The sequence below is a fragment of the Patiria miniata genome, unplaced genomic scaffold (assembly GCF_015706575.1).
Source record: "Patiria miniata isolate m_02_andy unplaced genomic scaffold, ASM1570657v1 HiC_scaffold_7, whole genome shotgun sequence".
Classification (NCBI taxonomy): domain Eukaryota; kingdom Metazoa; phylum Echinodermata; class Asteroidea; order Valvatida; family Asterinidae; genus Patiria; species Patiria miniata.
This window is the reverse complement of record NW_024037074.1, coordinates 21,029,868-21,050,405: the sequence shown is the minus strand read 5'-3', so window position 1 is coordinate 21,050,405 and position 20,538 is coordinate 21,029,868. Positions and strand designations below refer to the sequence as shown.

At 39.3% G+C, this 20,538-nt stretch overlaps 2 protein-coding genes across 4 annotated transcripts in view; both read right to left on the bottom strand.

The window, feature by feature from the left end:
* Window positions 1-425: 425 nt before the first annotated feature.
* On the bottom strand, window positions 426-4,093 carry LOC119745831 (carbohydrate sulfotransferase 1-like). Its single transcript, XM_038222461.1, has 3 exons — window positions 3,779-4,093; window positions 2,240-2,462; window positions 426-1,551 (listed from the first exon to the last, which is right to left on the bottom strand). The coding sequence occupies exons 2-3, from the start codon at window positions 2,400-2,402 to the stop codon at window positions 437-439; spliced, it is 1,278 nt and encodes a 425-aa protein (XP_038078389.1). The 5' UTR covers window positions 2,403-2,462; window positions 3,779-4,093; the 3' UTR covers window positions 426-436.
* Window positions 4,094-9,912: 5,819 nt separating this feature from the next.
* The window catches only part of LOC119744933 (GA-binding protein subunit beta-1-like), a 31,722-nt gene continuing 21,096 nt past the window's right edge, over window positions 9,913-20,538 (bottom strand). For 2 of the 3 annotated variants that reach the window (XM_038221148.1, XM_038221149.1), the window contains exons 9-10: window positions 16,898-17,035; window positions 9,913-12,124 (exon numbers count right to left, since the gene is read on the bottom strand). In XM_038221148.1, coding sequence (XP_038077076.1) covers window positions 11,954-12,124; window positions 16,898-17,035 — 309 coding nt within the window. In that variant the 3' untranslated portion in view covers window positions 9,913-11,953. Of the gene's footprint in view, window positions 12,125-14,670; window positions 16,738-16,897; window positions 17,036-20,538 lie in introns of those variants that run through there. The other variant, XM_038221150.1, reaches the window with a different exon arrangement.

The following is a 20,538-nucleotide window of genomic DNA, read 5'->3' as shown; positions in this document are numbered from 1 at the left end:
GCAATCACTCTGGTGAGTGCCGTGGCCTCGTAGCCATTGCAATCACTATGGTGAGTGCCGTGGCCTCGGAGCCATTGCACTTCCAGGAGTAATGGGAGAGCAGAGATTGCTGTGATTGACTTTAGCTAATGGAATATGTTGGTCATAATGAGCAGGGGTAATAATGATGTTGTGCTTTGAGCACCAATTTTAGTGAGAATGTGCGCTTTATTATTTACAGGATTTTAAAATTAGAGTAGTTTGATGATGGTTGATGTTATCAATGTGGATATTTTAACGACAAATAATTATATACAAATGTGAATATATACAACCATAATTCGAGCTACGTAATGTTGCAAAGACGATACACTGTAATGTATGATTTCAAGACAGCTGTCAGAAAGTAAAAGCTGAATTTGAATAAAAGAAGAAGAAAACTCTTAAATTGTGTGTTTTAAGATTCAAAAACGATTGGTCTGGTGCTGGAAACTGAAAAATCTCTTAGTTTTTTTAGGGATGTAAATTTGATATACCCAAGTTTTTCCATAATGTCTTTACATTTACTCTGAATTCGGGAAACATCATAGTAAGACATTCGTGTTCGCCAAGCCTGTGCAGTAGTTTTTGAATCTCGAGTCCTTGAAAATGCATCTCCAGCATTGTGGTTAGTGTTTGCTTCCAGCCAGTTCGTGATTTCTTTGGACACTTCCCAACCCAGAAACCGATATATTTCATTCGTGATTTTGTACGGTTGTTCCGCAATATCTTCATAGCGCACGAGCATGTAGTTGTCTTTAAACCAATCAGGGCCTTGATGAGCAAATGCAACGTTGCGTTTCATATGCTGGCAGAGGTCCAGTGTTTCGTCACCATGGATACCTTTCCGACGTATAAAATCCCCATTTTCTTCCCCCACAAGGTGTCTTGAGTTCATAACACCCCTTGGATCTCGCACTAGATGAAGCACCTTCACGTTCAACGTTCTTAACATCAAGAATGTTTTCAATTGGGCTAAATCGTTAACGCGGATAGTTTTGAGTGCTACGTGTTTTCTGCCTCTGCATAATTCTGATGATACCTTCAAAAACTGTTGATCACTGTATCTATTCTTAGATTTCTTGCATGTCAGTTTATAAGCTACGGCATCTTCCCTACCGTTGCTACATGTGCTTGAAGATGATCTCTCAATGAACCATCCAGCAACGGGGATATGGTGCAAGTCACAATGCAGTGTTGCATTCAGAACATCTTGTACAGCTTTGTTGAACAAATTCTTGTCTTTTTTAAATAATGTGGTCAAAGATTTAAGTGGCTCTAACATATAGAAGACGTTTGGGTTTTGGTTAAAGATTTCTCCAACGAAAGATGAGCCGGACCTTTTCTGGGAGATGAGGACAAGCTGTGATCTCTCTGTAGCTGAATATACATGCTGACTTTCAAGCGATGGTAAAGACGTGTTAATCACAGAACGAGCAGCGGACAACTGAGATGGAAGGCTATGATGCATCACTGCGACTGAAGGGCCGAAGTGTGGCTCCAACTTGGTTTCTGGTTCAATCATATTTGGCTCTATAGTACAATAAAGTAAACAGGTCTAAAATTATATACACGATTTTCTATTTGTAAAGCATTGTACAGTATAAAGTCTTGTCAATACAACTATTCAAGAAATGTATCACAGCTCTTAAAATGCCTACTAATTTGACCGCATTACATTTGAAATCCCACAGTAAAGGCTTGGGTGTCACAGAGGTAGACAATGCCCTCGGACCCCTCACCCCACCCCCTAAAAAAACAGCACCCAGTGGCGTTTCTACGGGGGGGGGGGGGGGGGGGGCTGGGGGGGGGGGGTAGCCAAATTTAGTCTAGCCCCCCCCCCCCCAAAAAAAATCCATTACAAAAAATTGCACGAGCAAAATGTAAGAATGTGACGTACATGCAAACGGTCTCCCCCTAAATAAATAGTCGTGAGAAGGGTGCATTTGTACACTTTTAGTTAATATAATGGCCCTGATTGTAGGATTTTATCAGCGCTATCCACTGAAAATATGGCACGAGCCCCTCCCCCCCCCCCCACAGCCACCTATTAATTTCGGAGAAAATAACCGGTCTACATTTCAGCACGCCTCCCTGAAAAAAATCTGGATCCACCCTGCTAGCCCCCAAAAATACTGGCTCTAGAATCGCGCCTGCCAGCACCAATGCTGAAATGTACAATGTATAGCGAGCGGATTTCACATGGCTTGTTCATACTCACTAACTATAACGTAATAAAAGGTCGCATTTCCAATAATAAGAAAGGCCACGTAGACATGATGCAGTTTGCATCCGCAATGAGCTGGTTTCTGTTGGCATGCAGGGTGCTGATCTTCGGTAGTTACAAGTTCAGATGACGTCATGTTGTTCATCTTAGGCATCATACGGTAGGCTGAGGATCCTCAATGTAGGCCTATATTGCACATCAACTCCAATAGATAATACTGGAAATGCAAGCATTCCAAAAATCTAAAGTGACTACAGATGCATTATTATCCACCTATATAAAAGTATTGTATAACTAGCAATTAATTCATTTAACCCTACATCAGGAAGTAATTACATCTGGTGACGTTTGCAATATTCATGTTTATGAAACGAAGCTAGTATAGTCCTATAAATATTTGTTTCGTCCTTTATTAATTTGTTTTGTCCTATATTTATTTGTTTCACAATAAAGTCATAAAGGGCGCCTCTTAATCCCCCCCCCCCCAAAAAAAAAATGACAACATGAACATGACGAAATAAGCTTAATTTCGATGCGTGTCTCAAGCATCTCGCAGAGCTTTGAGTATTTTCCTAAATTTCGGAAGTCGGCGTATTTATCACTGGGGTCTATGGCAGATTATATACTCTGCAACCTCAACGACGGACGAACGATCACCTGAATGGGGCGCTTGTTTAAAGGCAGTAATTTGCTCTTCATGCATTTGTTCGTTTCAAATTATACCACCAATCAAAATTCAAAGTTTTAATGTTTTAATTTTATTTTGCATGTCAGGCGCATAATGGCAACCGAAAGTCGAGTTGTTTTGCTGTAAAAAAATACACAGTGGCTTCCCTAACGTTGCGCACTTCCTTGTTTTAGCCCGTCGGACTTCTTCATCTAGTGCTAAAATGTCTCTGTTGATGAGCTTTGGAACCAACTGATAATCTATTTCTTTCCATCTTTAGAAAGGTTGTGTCCTGAAATTTGGCGTGGAACTTGGCGGACGAAAAATCGGCAAATACAGGGTGAGTAAAAAACAAAAACTAAACCCAAATGGCAGGACCAACTACTGAATGCAGTCTTGCCTTCACATGCATCCCTGTGAGAATTGTTTTTGTTTTGCTGAAAGAAGTCCTTTATGTGCGATCCGTGGACAGAACTTTAAAACTGTGTTTGTATTCAAAATTCCGTAACTTGAAAAGTGCATGAGTGATTTGGATGATTCTTGTTCTCAAAGAAAGCTCATTGATTATGGGCTTTCGTATTCCAGATTTTGAAAGTGCTACAGGCAAAACTTAATTTTTAAAAAGTCCTCCCATTTATGTTTCGTGTTTTTGACTCGCCATGTAATGTACTCATAGCTTTGACACAAGGTTGTGCTGTCCTACATGATGCAACCAAGGATTATACAACCTAGCGTTCGACACTCCCATATAAGTGGCCAATTGTCTTGGACTATATACATGTAGTATAAATTAATAATTTCTTCATAATGTACGACATTTTCTTCGAGTAGATGAATTATTATTTGTATCTGTCGTTCTGACTTACCTTTACGTTGTCTTTTGTCGGTGCAGTGTTAGCAGAAGAATACGCTGTACATAGCAGCGCTTATTCATGCCAACAACTATCGACCTATCGATTGGAAGGCATGTCTACATGGTAAATGGTATAACTCTCAGGAGGAATGGGTAGGTTCTGGTAACAAAGACCGTTGTGTAATAAAAACCGATAAAAGGCCTAAAATCGATATAGCATACCAGTAACTAACCGTGACAACGCAGCCATACCACCGCAATTTTATTTTGGACTTTGCGATAAAATAATGGTCAACGAAAAAAAGTCGGGCTTGACCGAGCGATGAGTTCGGAGTCGCCAAGGTTTGTTGCTGTTGATATGGCAAAACACTCAGTAGCGTAGCACCACCAGCCATGGGCGTCGCGAGGGGGGGGGGGGGGGGGGGGGGGGGGGCAAGGGGGGGCACTTGCCCCCCCCCCCCCCAGAAAAGCCACACAAAAAAAAAAAAGGAAGAAAAAAAAAAGAAGAAAAAAAGAGGCGCGAAGACAAAGTGGTGCAAATTTAATGATTGGGGGGGGGGGGGCAAAATGTCCCTGCCCCCCTCTAAAACTGATAAATCGAGAATGTGTTGCCCCCCTCTAGAAAAAAATCCTGGCGATGCCCATGCCACCAGCCGTGGAATCGAGCGCGGTGAGGGCGGGGGGGGGGGGGGGTCATCATCGAATTTTTCTTCTCCTGACGAATTATCAACTTGTACGTTTTATTTGAAGGGAAACGAATCTACTTTTTCTATTAATATGACGTTTTAACAGAGTTGTAACGAGTCACTGATTTTTGTGACTCGAGTCGAGTCATTTTAAAGAAGTGACTCGAGTCGAGTCGAGTCATTAGGTCAACAAGGTCGAGTCGAGTCGAGTCGAGTCACAGAGTGTGGTCGAGTTGAGTCGAGTCGAGTCAAGTATTTAGATCGAGTCAATTCGAGTCACAAATATTTGAACACTAAATTACAATAAAAAGCAACAAACACAAGAGAGAAAGAATACAAGGCACCAGTCTATTACGGAAATCCAAAGACATAAAGTATGCTGTATGGTACCCAACCAACAGTTTCCATTGCTAGCTCACGTCACAGAAAAGAAGATGTGAAACTTCGGTCTTATAACTGGTTTGGCTTCGGGTCTAGATTTTGTTGTTCGCTGATCGCTGACAACGTTAAAACCTAATTGCATTATACAAAACTGTTTCTGATTATTTAAAGGTGGGCCCGTCCGTATCCATTTTTTTGGTGTGAAATCGGGACATGAATTTAGCCAGCGTTCCACCAAGAACTTCAAAATCGCCCGAAACCAATGATGAAACCACGGATTGAGAAATGCGTTTTAAGTCTGGTTCCGGGTTTAGCATTACATGCTATAGAACCACAAGGTGGGAGTCCGCGACACGGTGTATGTTTGTTGTTTCATTATGGAGGAAGGAAACAGACTGCCGCTGTATTCGCGAACATTAACGTGACGTGAACAAAAACTGGCAACGCGAACGGCGCAGCGTAAGTCATTGCAAATATTTTTCGAAAGTAAGTTTTGCTTTTATTTTGGGACTCGAGTCTTATTAGCCTTCCTCGAGTCGAGTCGAGTCATTCTGATGAGGGACTCGAGTCGAGTCGAGTCATTTGCTCGCAGTGACTCGAGTCGAGTCGAGTCATTTACCCGTCGGAACTCGAGTCGAGTCGAGTCGCCAAAAAATGTGACTCGAGTCGGACTCGAGTCGAGTCATTGACTCGAGTCATTACAACTCTGCGTTTTAACCCTCTTAAAATACGCTTCGCTGGTTGCCCGATGTCTCATTCAAAAGGAAAAAGCTTTATTGCAAGAGAAATAGCAAATTAAAAGCAAAATAGATTTTTTTCAGGTAAAACCTGTAAATACCACGGGGAAAGCAACTTTAAATAAATTATAAGGACAAAATTCACTGGAAAACCGCAAGACATTGTTCTTTTTTTTAACACAAATACTCCGTTTATATAGAGTCTAGAAGGGAATTACTGAAAACAAACGTAAGTCCATTTTGCAGCTAGAATAGTTGATATGGTATTGATTCGCACTCTTTGCAATTCCTTTTGAATACATCTATTTCAATTTGGTAATGAAGAATGGTGTTCTACATGACATGTAATAAATTTAATTCCCTCTTGTAAGCACTTTGGAATGTACCAGTATAAGACCTCTCCCAGGAGCTAGGCTTACATCACATCATGTGATGTGATGTGAACACAAGGTGGCACAAGGTTTTACCTGAAAAAAATCTGTTTTGCTTTTGTCACTTCAAAACACTTTTCAAATGTTATACTCCGGTAATATGAGCTGGCTTGTATATACTAGCCAGGCCAAAAGGGCCACTAGTTCTACCACCCTTCCCTCCCCAGTAGCGGCGCTACGCGGTGTTTTTTTTTGCAGCACAATCGTCAATGGTCATGATTATTCAGCTAGTCGATGTTTATTCATAAGAAAATAACAATGAGTCGCGCCATTTCTATAACTCAGTCATGCAGTCGTACATCGTACATTAAAGCATTTCAAAGAACGGCTTTCGTCGAGCTGCCACAGTGGCCTAGTGGATAATGGTTGAACTATGGATCGCAAGATCTGTGGTTCACGCCCATTTTCATCAAATATATTTGTTGGTTGGGATGGGTTTAAGTGAAGGGAAAACACTACGACAACCTATAATGCGCCATAAAAATGACTATATGGCCTACACTTCTAAGTTGCTCTAGTAGTCCGTGGGACGAGAGACCGAAAACGCTTTAGTTTTCGAGATACGCGATCTGGTCCGCTGAATTTATAAAACTTTCCAGACATACAGATTATGATGTACCATATCTAAAAAAAACATTGTTTCCCGATATCAACAGTTTGTTTGGGAATGAGAAAACCTGGGATAAAAAAGCTGAACATTTTGCATGAAAAAAAAGAAAGAAACAGCGCCCTCTATTGACACAGTCAGAAACCTTTTGGCACGCAATGAGCGCTTGCCAGATAATACTTCTTTCAAATTCCCTTTGAAGATCAGTACAGATCATATTCGTCTAAGCTGTTGCCGAATGGCAGCATTCAGAAATCGAATTCGTTGTTTATAAATCAATTAGATGAATTTAATTTCTTGACTAGCAAGGTTTGGCGTAGACTAGACGAAATCGATACTCCGGTACGAAAACGTGTACTTGTTTGAATTGCTTGAACTGAATTTTATATTGTTACACCGAAGAGGAAATAAAACGTTGGAAGTGCACTAAATCGATGGTGATGGACGAATATGAATATTAGAAACGGTGAATTCGAATGATAAACGTTATAAAATAGCCTGGAAAACCTATATAATCTAATTTAATCCATTTATTTATTTATTTATTCTTTTTGGGGGGATTTAAACCTGCACAGTTGTTACCCACACAAGAAGAATGGTATTTAGATTACATAGCTTTGTACTGAATGAGCATTTACTTGTTAATTCTTAGCGAACCAAACGAGATTATGAGCAAACGTACACATTACAGGCCGGTTAGATAATTGTTGTATAACATATCAAAAGTCTCATCAATGATTGAAGGACCCACTTTTTTGTTTGTAAACTTTTTTTAAGAAGAGAAAATTAATGTATATTCCCCTATTTGGAAGCTGTGAGTGGCAGCATTACCACTGCAATTTGTTTCAGCTGAAACCGTTTTACCGATTTTGTTATTTTGAATATTGTTTTAAGAACCGATTCCTTATTTTGTTGTTGATCTGTCCATTCCGTGAAACCACAAATAACCCAACGGCCCACCCGCTTCCTTTTTGAAGCTGCATCAAATTTGTATTACTTTTTTAAATTTCAGGAATAGCATTTCTTATAAATGATGTTTCAGAAGTTCAGATGCTCCATCCAGCTAGCAGATGCCACACACTTATATTATTTTTGAAAACATGTTACCCTGAGATAAGAGTTCACAAACTTATTTTGATCTGTGGTTTAACCATACCAATCGATGTTCAGCTAATACATAACAATGTAAACATTCGATCATAAATTTAAAGCGTGATCATTTCATGTTGGACAAAACTGTAACGAAGATATTTTGGTATCCCGATGAGAACTTAATATGAAAGAAGTGTCATCTAGCAAGCACTCATTGGCCGAGTATGGGCGGGTCTTGTTCTTGACACAGGTATATCATTATTGCAAACAACGACGGATAGGTGCATGGTGTGTGATCCTGCTCCGATTGCAGTGTTCGTGGGTCGTGTTCCCGCCGTTCGAGCGCGAGAACAATAATAAATTCTCCGTCAACTTGAGAACAGACCGCCCGAACTCTCGGAGTCGGACAGCCATTGCGTGAGAAAAGGTTTCTGACTTTGTCAATAGGGGGCGCTGTTTCTTATGTTTTTTTTCTCATGTAGAATTGTCGGTGTTTTTATCCCAGATTTTCTCATTACCAAACAAACTGTGGATCGGGGAACAAAGTTGTTTCGATATGGTACACCATAATCTACATGTCTGTGAAGTTTTATAAAATTCGGCGAACCAGACCGCGTGGCGAGCGAAAGAAAATGCCTTGTCCTACGGACTATAGTGGCTTATTTCTGGACCACTGATAATGGGCACACACGCACACGCGTACACAGGCTTAAGATTTTTTTTACTGGCCCCAAAAAATATTTCCTTAATATTTCTCCCAATTGCCCCCCACATTTTCTTTAGAGTCTGGCGCCGCCACTGCACCCTCCCCTTGGTAGTACTCTCCCCACTTTCAACGCATCCTCCACTGACATGCATGGAATCCGAGTTTTTTTTATACAGCACACCGAAGATCCACAGCCTGCTGCTATCTCACAAAGATCGGCAAACCCTAATATTACAGATCATGTGTAATTTACGTTTGTAATTTACGTTTTATTATATAGCCAACATGTATATACACATACATAATTTTCAAGGACACGGTACGACCCCGAGAAAAAAAAAATCGCTCCCCGGGGGGGGGGGGGGGGGGGGGGGGCCGGCGGCGGCTTTACAATCCCCCCCAAAAGATTATTAATTAAAACAAAATTAAGACCCCCCCCCCCGCAATCAAATCCCGGGTGCGCCACGATCAATGTTATATACTCTTGTAATATGAGCTGGTATACTCCGCAGTCCCAGCCATATGGTTGAAAGCGTGCCAGTTGTCAGGCAAAGCGAATACGATTACGTTCTTAGACGCTGTAACAGAACGTGAAATTCGTGAAACCCCCCAAAACAGCCTTTTTGAACGTTGTGTTTCTCAGAAAATATGCTCAGTATGAATGAAATGTTAAATTATAACGGAAGAAATCATTCTAAACTTCATGTCAGTGAAAAAAATCGCCGTCATCGATGCCGAAACGTCAATACTGGTTCCTGGTAAAGCTGACCTTCAAATCTAGAAGAAATCGTTCGAAACCCCAAATCTATGTATTTATACCAATTTCTAAGAATCTACTCAAGTTGTTATTTCACGAGTAGTTGAACACTTATATCATCTAAGTATGATACGAAATGTAGCTAAATGTGTTGTTGCTAACGCTTGCGTTACACCTTGAACCGTCTCTAAAGAAAATTTCGTCAAGGATTGTTTTGCTACCCAATGCATTGCATTGTTCAGCAAAGCGCCGTATGCGCTACGGTTGACCGATTTCGGCCCGGGAACACAAGAAGACGGGCATATTAATTAGCATCACTCGGCGTGACTTGGCGTGGGTCTCGGTATCGACCAATGGAAGCCGGCAAAAAGGGTGATATTTATCAATTAATAACTCGTGAAGGAGGCTTTTATGCAAATTTTTACTGCAATTTTTACAGAATATTACGTGAACAAATTCAAACCGACAGAACAAACATAATACAGCGCCCACGTCGAGTCAGAATATAAACAGATTGATTTAGAGCATTTAAATACGGGGTCTACCTGATGTTCCCCAATATCAATGTTCCCAATACCTGTTTTTCCCAAAATCCTTAGGGTTATGGTTAGAGGTTAGGAAACATAGGCACTGGGGAACATAGGTATGCACCCTTTTAATACTAAAATCCGTGTTGCTTTTCTTACTTCGCTCAATAAACATGCAACTTGTTGAAGGCATATTTTATCGAATGAACAAAATTTGTCGTTATTTGATTTGATAGAATCATCAAAGAGAAAAGGAAAGTATTTATTTTTTATTACAAATATAAACATTTACAATGATGACTTTTAAAAATGCTTTCTACATTAACATAATTCGTGATGACAGGGATAAGGTCGTCAATTTAACAAAAAGTTTGAAAATTGGATGAAGAGTCTGAAAGGTGCGTCTCTTTCTACACTGATCATGTAATTTTCTCGGACTTAACAAATATGATTTCAGACAAATGTCTGACAATTTTTATGTCCGTGATAATACAAATGTGTTTGTAAGCTACATGTTATGGCCCCAATTTCCATTAGTAATCATGGAAAATATGAACTTTTCTACATGCGAAATATATTGGACAAGTTTCTGTTTTTTTAATTTCTTTTCAGGTAACCCCCATATTCATCAAGGAAAGAACTTATTGTGTGTGTGTGTGGGGGGGGGGGGGGGGGGCGTCCAAATGTAGAAACTCATATCAACAAGTACATTTGCAGCACTTATTGCACAAGTAAAATAGGGCTCTGTTTTACGACTCTCCTGTCCATATGATTTGTTTATAGTCATGATTCTGTGCTGACATTGCCAAGGAAATTCTGCACTAACACGAAGCACACAATTCTCAGTTATGGCATGCATGCATGTGCAAGCCAACTTCCTCTCAAACCCCTGAAATAGGCTAACCATTTTTCACGAATCTCTTATATTTAGTATATATTTTTCATACTTACAGCAAGCAGAACCATAAAATATGTCTCTGCAAATCTGTCAGGGAACTTCCATTTACAAAGCTGGTTAGCAGACACATGACCTTCTCTTCAGGTCTGCTCAGTGCTCACTCTGGAAGACAGCACTTGGGTGTTCACAGGTTATTCAAAAACATGCCTGGTTTGGCATCAATCAACACCATGAAATTGTATAAAGCTAACTTTATCCAAAACTAAAACAAACATTTCCACAAGCCATAAAGCAAATTTCTAACACTTAATGTGTTTCCCATGTTACCACTGTCAAGAGGATTTTGATAAGTAGACACTTGATGTTACTGAGAAAAAACAAGGTGCTACTAGTTTCACACGATGTCATTCACAATGCAAGAAATACACAATAATTTATTTTAAGAACTAAAAAATGATTAGCCAATTGGCATAACTAGGGTTCATTTTCTTGCAACATACAACTGAGGGTGCAGAAATTGTTTTAAATATCCGTAGTTACGACAATTAATAAGTCTTGCCAGCACATCCCTTATTTAGTTCTAAAATGGTACAAAACAAAACAAGCATTTTGAAAGAATTACAAACTGAATACAATATTTCCCTTATGCATTATCCTCGATTCTGTTCTCATGTTATATAGCAGCATGTACATGTACCCTCCATATTAAAAAAGCATGCTTTAGTCTACAACACTTGCTTTTTAAACAGATGGACAGACTTTTTGATACTTTCATGCAGGTACATGTATATGTAAAAAATAAAGTATAAAATCCTTTTACAAGGTATTTTCAAGAAATGGGAAAATCTTAAAATGAGAAAAAGGAGCATAAAATGGCAATGTCCTGGCAATATCAACAAATGGGAAAGCCTCCATCGTGGCCAAGACTGATCATTTTGGCCAGGATGTTAAAGTCATGTAAATATAATCATAGTCCTTAAATACTTTTACTGCATGGATGCAAAACAAATTGCAGAAAATGTGATTGAGCTCTTCAAACAGTTTTCAACATTAATGGGTTGCACCCATCAGGATGATATTAATTTCATGGCAAATATGAGCATATGAGAGTGAATGCTAGTCTGCTAATTGTGTCACTGTCATACTATGAAGACATCACTCAGATTCCCATTTGCTTTCTGCCAAAACTTGTCCTCATTTTTGCTTCATTGTTACCTGCCCAATTACAACTATAAGTTTGACAGCACTCAAACATACAGTATACTTAAGACATTAAGCAAAGTTGCAGGCTTGTTTACACCTGCATTTATACACCTGAAACATCAGACACAAATGTATACGTTGTTTACTAATACATGTGCATGTACTATGTATTGTGCGATTGATCACTCCCTGATATCTCCTGTAACCTCTTGCGATAGTCCTCAGCTTCTCTTTCTTTAGCTGCAAGTTGTTGTTTATATTTTTCAGCTTGTTTTTGAGCCTTTTGTAACTGTCGATGCAATGAATCTTCATTGGTCTTACCCGTCTTCAAATCCTATCAGCAACACAGACAAAAATATCATGGTTAGGCAATGATGGAATCAATAAAATGACAAGCAATCCAAACTGACTGATTTTTGAACTTATTCTTTTATAAATATGTGGATCTGGATAGAAATTGTTCACCAAAATTACCTAGAACCTGGAAAATGACAAATTGAGCAAACATAACAGGCATAGGGCCTACATTGTAACTCAACTTTAAATATCACTCAAAGGACTTTGGTGAAATAATTACTCATTAAATGCATCCTTAACCAGTGACGGCGTCATACTTCTTGAAAAAGGGGCAAGGGAGGGGCTTAGAAACAATGGGGGGCATAGAAAATCACGAGCCGTGGGAAAACAAACAGGGAGGGGGGGGGGGGTTGGATGTCATCTGATGCTTTGCAAGCTGTTGAAATCATTCATCTACAAATTTATGTACCTACAGCTGCATTTTAGTGCCATTTTTGAGGGTTTCCAGTCATAAACATACATTTAATGTACAGTTCAGTATTGACTTTGAGTCTCTATTTTTCTCTTTACTTTTTCTTTTTTGTCCCTCTAAATTTCCCCCTTTTTTTCTTGTTTGATTTTCTTGGGGGGGGGGGGCAAACCGGGGCAAGGGGTGCCACTGCCCTCTAGTGACAATTGTGAATGTGGCCAAAAACTAAAAGAAAACATGAAGTTGCTGAATATATCTAAAATACATTCTGTACATTTATGTGTACCTGACATTCGAGACTAGAAGATAAAGACCTGGTTAACTCATATGAAGGAAAACACACAGCACAGCACCATGTGGCAGAAATGCCCAAACCTCACGTTTCTTCAAACCTCCTCTTGTTAAAAAAATAAGTGCTTTTGAAAATCCATTTTGTTTTCAATTTATGTATTTATTATTTGTTTTAATGGACTCTGAATTGTTAAAACATTCACAGAATCTCTAGAGGAAATATATTCTTCTTTTCTCAGGTGCCTTACCAGGTGCCTTACAAATGTAATAGGAACCTTACACAGCATTTGAATTTTTGAAGAGGTATGGACTAGCAGACTCCTACTTTAGTGGAGGAAGTCTGTAGCGCTAACAGGTACACTTAGAGCTGTCACTAATACACAACTGTATCCACACCTAAGAGGCAAGTACCAAGACCTATATCAGTCCTACACTTACATGAATCTATGGAGGTAATGTGGCTTGTGTGGCTTAAGATGTACAAAAAGTCATGATCAATCAAAAAAGTCTGTTATGAGGGAACCCATCTCAACATATTTAATAATGAGACCTAGCAGTCCAAGTCAGGTTCAGTGTTTTGATTTCTAAAGAAAATGGAATTTGTATTTATTCATGTGTTATACGCCATTCCTGTTTGATGGTTGAAACAAAATTAATACACATAAGAGCAGAATGTTACAACTTAACCCGTGTTCCCATTGAGCTTTTTTGGTTAACGTACTGCAACTTTTCTGTGGAATGACAAAGTTATTAGTGCAAAGAGGACAGACGGTAAACTAACATCCCTGTCAACTTACCGCAACCGTGATGTAAACTACCAGGCCGAAAGTGGTTGCGGAAGATTTCCACGCAGCCATGGTAAGTTATCTATGACGCTGGAAAGTCCAATGGGAACAGCCCCATGCTGTAAAACTACCGCCACTATTATGCTGTATAACTATTTGCAACCAATTACACTTCCTGTTATGTGTCACTCCACAGAGAACAATGATAGCATACGCGCGGAAATGAGAAAGGTTCTGTGTCGCATTATTGTGTATAGTACAGCAAGCGACTGTGTAATGGGTTTCTCTTTCAGTGTTTTTATCATTCTAAAATGACTCCTGAATGCAACCTTACATTGTTGTAGGTTTTCTTCTTTAATTCTGATTAACCCATTTTTGCAATTTGGAATAGTATCTTTCGGTAGAAAATGTGAATTTCTCACGGCCTTTCAGTTGATCAACTTGATGTTATGCAAATCAATGTGGCTTTGTGAACTCACAGTGTGAACGATGATCTTTTTATTGACAGTTTCTACATAGTTCTATTACTTAAAGTACTTTTGATAGCAAGTATTCAACAGAACAACAAAGTTAGCAAGATGAGCCAGGATTGCACACACTGACTCTTTTTCTTTATTGAATTACAAGCTATTGTTAAACTTAGGTTATACATTTATGATGTTAAACTTTCATAGTTGTTGAAGGAAGTAGTTTTTAATAGAATGTTCAGTGTGCCTGACATAGAGAGACATGACCTTGCTGAGGGAAGCAAACTTTTGGAAAAGGGTTCAAGTGCAACCCTCGGACATACAAACACCATGGAATACATCACAACAGACATAGTTGAATGCCTAAATAACTAGTTTTGGGAATGAATGCATATTTAATGTCTTATATTTCATTTTCAAACATTAACTATATAGTGATCAGTGGCGGATCCAGAGAGGTTTGTGCCGGGGGGGGGGGGGGGGGGCGCAACGGCTCATTCAAGTGAAAAATGGCCTTATTTTACAAAATTTTGGTCACTGCCGGGGTGGGGGGGGTGGGGGGGGTGGGGGCGCGCACGCCCCCGTAGCACCCCCCCTGGATCCGCCAATGGTGATGAGGGTCTCAAGACCAAGTCTTGGTCTCAAAGACCATCTCTACACTTGTTTCAGACTCAGACTTCAGTCTCAGACTTCGGTCTCCGCCCAAGACCAAACAATCCAAGTAAAAAAAACCTTTGTTAGTTGTTTTTCTTCATCAGTACCCTCGTGTCATAGTATGGGCATCATTCACGAGTTGGCAATTTTTGTCGAGTTCCCTAAACGTATGTCATTAAGTGTTAACTGTTCAATGGGATGGCACCAGACTATTTATGCAGGCACAATGCGGCCTTATTTTACTGTCTTTTTTTTATCTGGCTTTAAACATTAGGTAATTTTTAATTACAAATTTAATATTATTCATTGAAGCAGACTGAAACTTGCTTTCATTTCTGTTCCCAAGTTCCAAAACTTAAAATTTTACCTCACTTTCAATTCAATATGGCAGACTCGTGAATAAGGCCCATATGGTTGACAGAGAGACAAACGTGAAGCTGGTGCTGAAGCCCCAATTTGTAGTAAAGGCCCTATGACAGACTTGGCATAGACTGTTTCCTGCCCTGCCCCATTAGACACGGAAGTCAGAGCAATATTGGAGGGATCACCAACTAGTCTAGGATCCAGCATGAGTAATTCATCTGTGCATACATCACAACTAAAGTAAAATATAGCAAGTAAAACTAAACGTACTTAATCTCTATTTGATAATTAATGTCAAGTTTGCATTGTCAGTCTCAGTCTTGATTTGGGGATTACAAGGTCTTGGTCTGAGAGGTGTAGGTATTGGGTTCAGAGTGAAGATCTCAGTCTCGGTCTTGGTCGTTGAGTTGGAGGACTTTACTACATCTCTGATTAATTTACATGCAACATGACCTAAACATGAAACAAATTTTTAAGGACTATGGAACCCTTCGATAAAATAAGTTGCATTTGACCAAAGGGTTTATTCCAGAACTTGGATTTTTAATTAAGTTTGATTGGGGCAAATGACCACTTTATGAGGAGTCTTGCAAGTGAACATCTGAACAGTGAGCAATGTCATACATTATTGTGGATTGGCAAATTATATCTCGAGTAATGCTGAGCCCACTATCTTTGGGTTTACATGTTGGACGCCGTTTTGGACTACTGCTATTTGTGCTGACTTAATTGGAAGGTAACAGTTTTCAAAGGGCACTCGCTGTTTGTGGAAATCGTCTCGGCTCACAGGAGCTGAATCTTTGTGTATAGTAAGTCTAAATAAATTAAAACTGGTCGTTCATCACTTTCAAACTACTGTACATTTTCTTTTTTATTAGTCAGGAACTTTTTTAAATGACCCATATATACATTTATATATAAATAAATCAATTTACCCCCTCAAGTAAATGCAAATACTTTCCAGTTAAAGCATTTGCTTCATTTCTATTCATTCAGATGTAAGGGGTCATATATAATTATCAACATTTTCAAAAGTGTACAAACATACACTTTGGGGAGGGGGATAATGACCAATGTACACTTTCAAAACGTTGTAAAAATGTTGATCAATATTTTTGGTTCAGTATTGTTTTGTATTGGCCTTTCAGAAGATCTTTCATAAAAAAAACCCTGATTACCTCAACTTAGTGAACTACAGACCAGCTCGCGATTCATGGGTGCAGCTGTATTTGTCATTCAGCTACACCCTAGTGACAAACATACGCAACGCAGCCCTTTTCATCCGCCACTTTCTGTAGCGATGAATTGCGCGCGTACGGCAAGAGCCTCGTGAGACTAGCATATCTTTAAGACGCTAATATTCCATAACTCATTGCGGCGCTATGAATGAACTGTTCATTCCAGGATATCTTTGAAAATCAACATTTTGGAGAGTACTCTTTCAGAGAGCGGGAGGAGGTCTGCCAAAAAGAGTATGTTTTGTTCGCTTTTGAAAATGTTGATAATTAGGGATGACTCCTCATTAATGCTTAAAAACTGTAGTAAAAGTAAATGCTTGTTTTTCTTCATATGAGCCAAAGTGGTTGCTTGCGTTGCACTATGCATGGATTGAATGGGATCACTGAGGGAAAGAAAAGAGAAGGATGTGCTGTGAATGTGTGGATGCACTGTTCTGCTGATGCCTGGCCACAGACTAGGACCTGTAATTTATTCGCTCAGTATTTCATCACAAAAGATAAAGTAGAAACCATTATTCTCAAACTAAATATTGAAATTCTCACCTGTAAATCTTCACCGATGAAGGAAATTGTCACCGGTGTGGAATCACAACTGCTTTTATTTAAAATGATTTCTGGTTCTTCCTCGCTGTTTTGAACAATAGTAATAACTTTCTGGGTTGATTCTGAAGAATGTACGTCCTGAAAAAACAAAATAACATGTAGGGTATTATAATAAACACTTGAAAGGTATTAGAGCTGATTGACTATACTATATACCTATAGTACATGCAACATAGAAAGCTGGCAATTAGACAACTGTCTAAGGTACTGCAGTCCTATAGGTCTCGTTCAAATGACGTCATTTCCTACAGACCAACCGCGTGCATCGGCATTTTGAGCATCAAATTGCATAACGCGCATTGGCTGCGTCGTATTTCGAAATATTTCGGGCAACAAGGGCGTGTTTGGAACATTTTTCCACACTTCACAATGCGTGCTTGACTGCGTAAACTGCTGTAAACTGTAAACTTGACTGCTTGACTGATTGCAGTTTTCCTACAGAAATGGCCATCATTGAGCGAGCCCTATTGAATGCACAATCAGTGACATCTGCATGTATCTCATGTGTAATGGCCCATGACAAAAACCAGGCTGTTTCAAGTAAGTGACATTCGACTAGGGAAAATACTGTCATATTTTCTTTTATCACTGTTTACATATTTCTCAACCTTATGACAGCACATTAAGTCTTCCGGTGGGAAATGCCTGGTTTTCACATGGGGTGTCACATATATTTTTCTATTAACTCTGCATTTATCAATTTGCAGTCACAAAAGGAGCCATCCAATTTAAGTGTCAGTAGATAGAACAGAGTTAGGCAAGCTTTGTGGATGAATACATGTGTTGTACACCCTCAGCTCTAAAAATGTAAAACATTACTACTTTCAATGAAGGATACTTGAGTGCCATAACAGTAATTCTTCCAGAACTTTGTATAAATGCTACGGCAGAGAGAACATATATATGAGGCAACAAAGTTTACAATCAAAAACCGACAAGACTGATGTCAAGTCAGGCACAAAGATATCAGGAGGGGACACTAGCTGTCGCCCACTGATGCTTCATCTGAAAGGAGCCATAGGAGACATGCCCCCAAGGCCCCAATAGCATTGCTATATACCATGGTTATAGATTGTTATTTTTTGGTCGAGAACCGAGCGCATGATGTGCCACAAACACACATGTACTGTGTCAGGGGTGTATACCCCATGGTAAATGAGTGATGTACCCCACAGGATACATTACCTTGATCGTCCCCACTGGTGAAAGTGTTGAGGGTAAGAGGCTTCAGACAGTGCGCACACGCATGCACGCAAGTCAGATGGACGTAGGCGCATTTTATCTGATGAACGCACATAGACCATGGTCGCAGCTGTGATTGATACGTAACGGGGCAGGGATTAATGGACTGGTCTATTCTGGGAAAAGGTTAATTAATCTGTGTTCCTGTGCAATGAAAAAATATCACGGTGCAGTAATCGCGGATCTTTTCCAAATAATACTGCACGGCAACTGGAGCAAATCCACAATTTCAGACGCTTGGAATCTATTACCATGGTATAGCAAAACAATTTTTACCTGCCGTAATTGGGGTCCATGGGTTTTGTACACACTCAGGTGCGAATGGCACCCTCAGGTGTCCAAAACACCATGGACCCTGTCACAGCCGGTAAAAACTGTATAATGTCTAGTGCCCCCCAAAGTGTGGCATTTTAACTTATCTGATTGGAAATAACTCGAGATCATTTCTGCAAAATTTTAAATAATTTGAACAAAAAAATTTGAACCTATGCCAGCCTAGTTGAAACTTAAAGTTGGAACAAGTTAAAATGTCAACTGGTTTCAACAGATTTCTTAAACTTGAATTAACTTAATTCTGATGGAATCAACAGAAACAAGTTGAATCCAGATGAACAAACCAGTCACACACTGGTAGTTCTTATTGAGTCATAAACAGGTACCAGTTCACACCAGTTGAAGGAACCAGTTACCACCTATGGAATTGTACAAGTTCCAACCAGTCAAACAAAGTAATTGCCAACATGTACCGTAGTCAAATTGAATTTATAACGATGCATCACATTTTTTTCAATCTTACATGGTGGAAAGGGGCCAGTGTCCATGAACTTGGGACTCTTCCCAAGTCTGATCCAGTCTTTGTGCTTATTCAGACAGCTGCAAAAATGTGTGATCATAGCATTGAATTTGTTTTAAGAACACAAACAGACAATGAGACTTGATAAAATGATAGACCTTCATGTCTTGTTTCTACCAAAGTACACTGCATTGAAAGGTTTCACATATAAGTGTATGTGCACGCACACACACAGATCTGGTGAGTGAAATATATACATGTACATGCAAACAGTACCTTCAGTTAATTACGAAACAGATTGGATTTGACTATGGTTAAAAGGAATATACAATGTATACAACATTTGCAAACATCAAAAAACAAAACTACCAAATTATTACGAATACCTTACTGGCCTGTTAGTGAATGACAGTGTAAAGCATCCTGTAAACTCATGGCACCTGGTGTGCGGACAATTTGTATCAATTTCCAATGTTGGTCAGCTGACCAGCGTTGGAAATCAAAATGTTTTTTTTTTTCAAATACTGCCCCCAATTTACCATATTTAATTAGTCCAAATTTTGTTTGCAATCGATTACACAGCAGAACAGGTACAAGCCACTTAGACTGGTTACCTGACCTTACAATTCCCAAACATCTCTAAATTTCTTCGTTTCATCTTAAGTGGGGTCAGGGAACCAAACTACAAGAACATGATTGTTTTTCTTGGTTTTTCCCAGCATCGACGATCACAAAACTTGAAAAGCGTTGGAAAACTGTTTTTTTTTCAAATACTGCCCCCAATTTACCACATCCAGGCCAAAAAAAAAATAGTTCTGCTTCCAATTACATGGCATTTGAAAATAAGGTAGGTAGGTTGGGAATTTTTTTGTGTACGATCATATGGAGGCATCTACATTGTAATCAACGGTAAAAGGTAAAAATTTATGGTTTTGGGTGTTTTTTTTCTCTCATTTTTCCCATAAAAAAAATCAGGGTAGGGGCTATCAGAATAGGGTAGGTAGGCAAACCGGAAGCACAAGAACTTTTTTTTTTGGCCTTTAAGTTAATCTGCATTTTGTTTGCAATACTGCTCCTTAGGTGGGGTCAGGGAACCAGACTACAACAATATGATTGTTTTTCTTGGTTTTTCCACCATCTACAGACACAAAACTTCAAACAAGTCAGTGTAACAACATTTTTTATATAAAATACTAACCCCCAAATCCATCCTTTTCTGAAAATTACAGCAAAAACAAATGTTGTATATTCCCTCAAACAACACTATTCCACATGGAGTCATGTACTGGAAATTTGATGGGCATGAATCTTTTACCAGCCTTCATTTTAGATTTTGTACATGTATCTCTCCGGATGGCATCTTAGAATGTCCTATAAATATCTTGGCTTTATTCAGTGGCGGCGCCAGACTCCAAATTTTTAGGGGGACGGGAGGGGGACATTTGGAAGGCAAGAAAATATTTTTTTTTATGGGGGGGGGGGTAGTCAAAATATAATCATATGATATCAAAAATCTAAGGGGAAAGTAAGACAGAGCTCAATAACT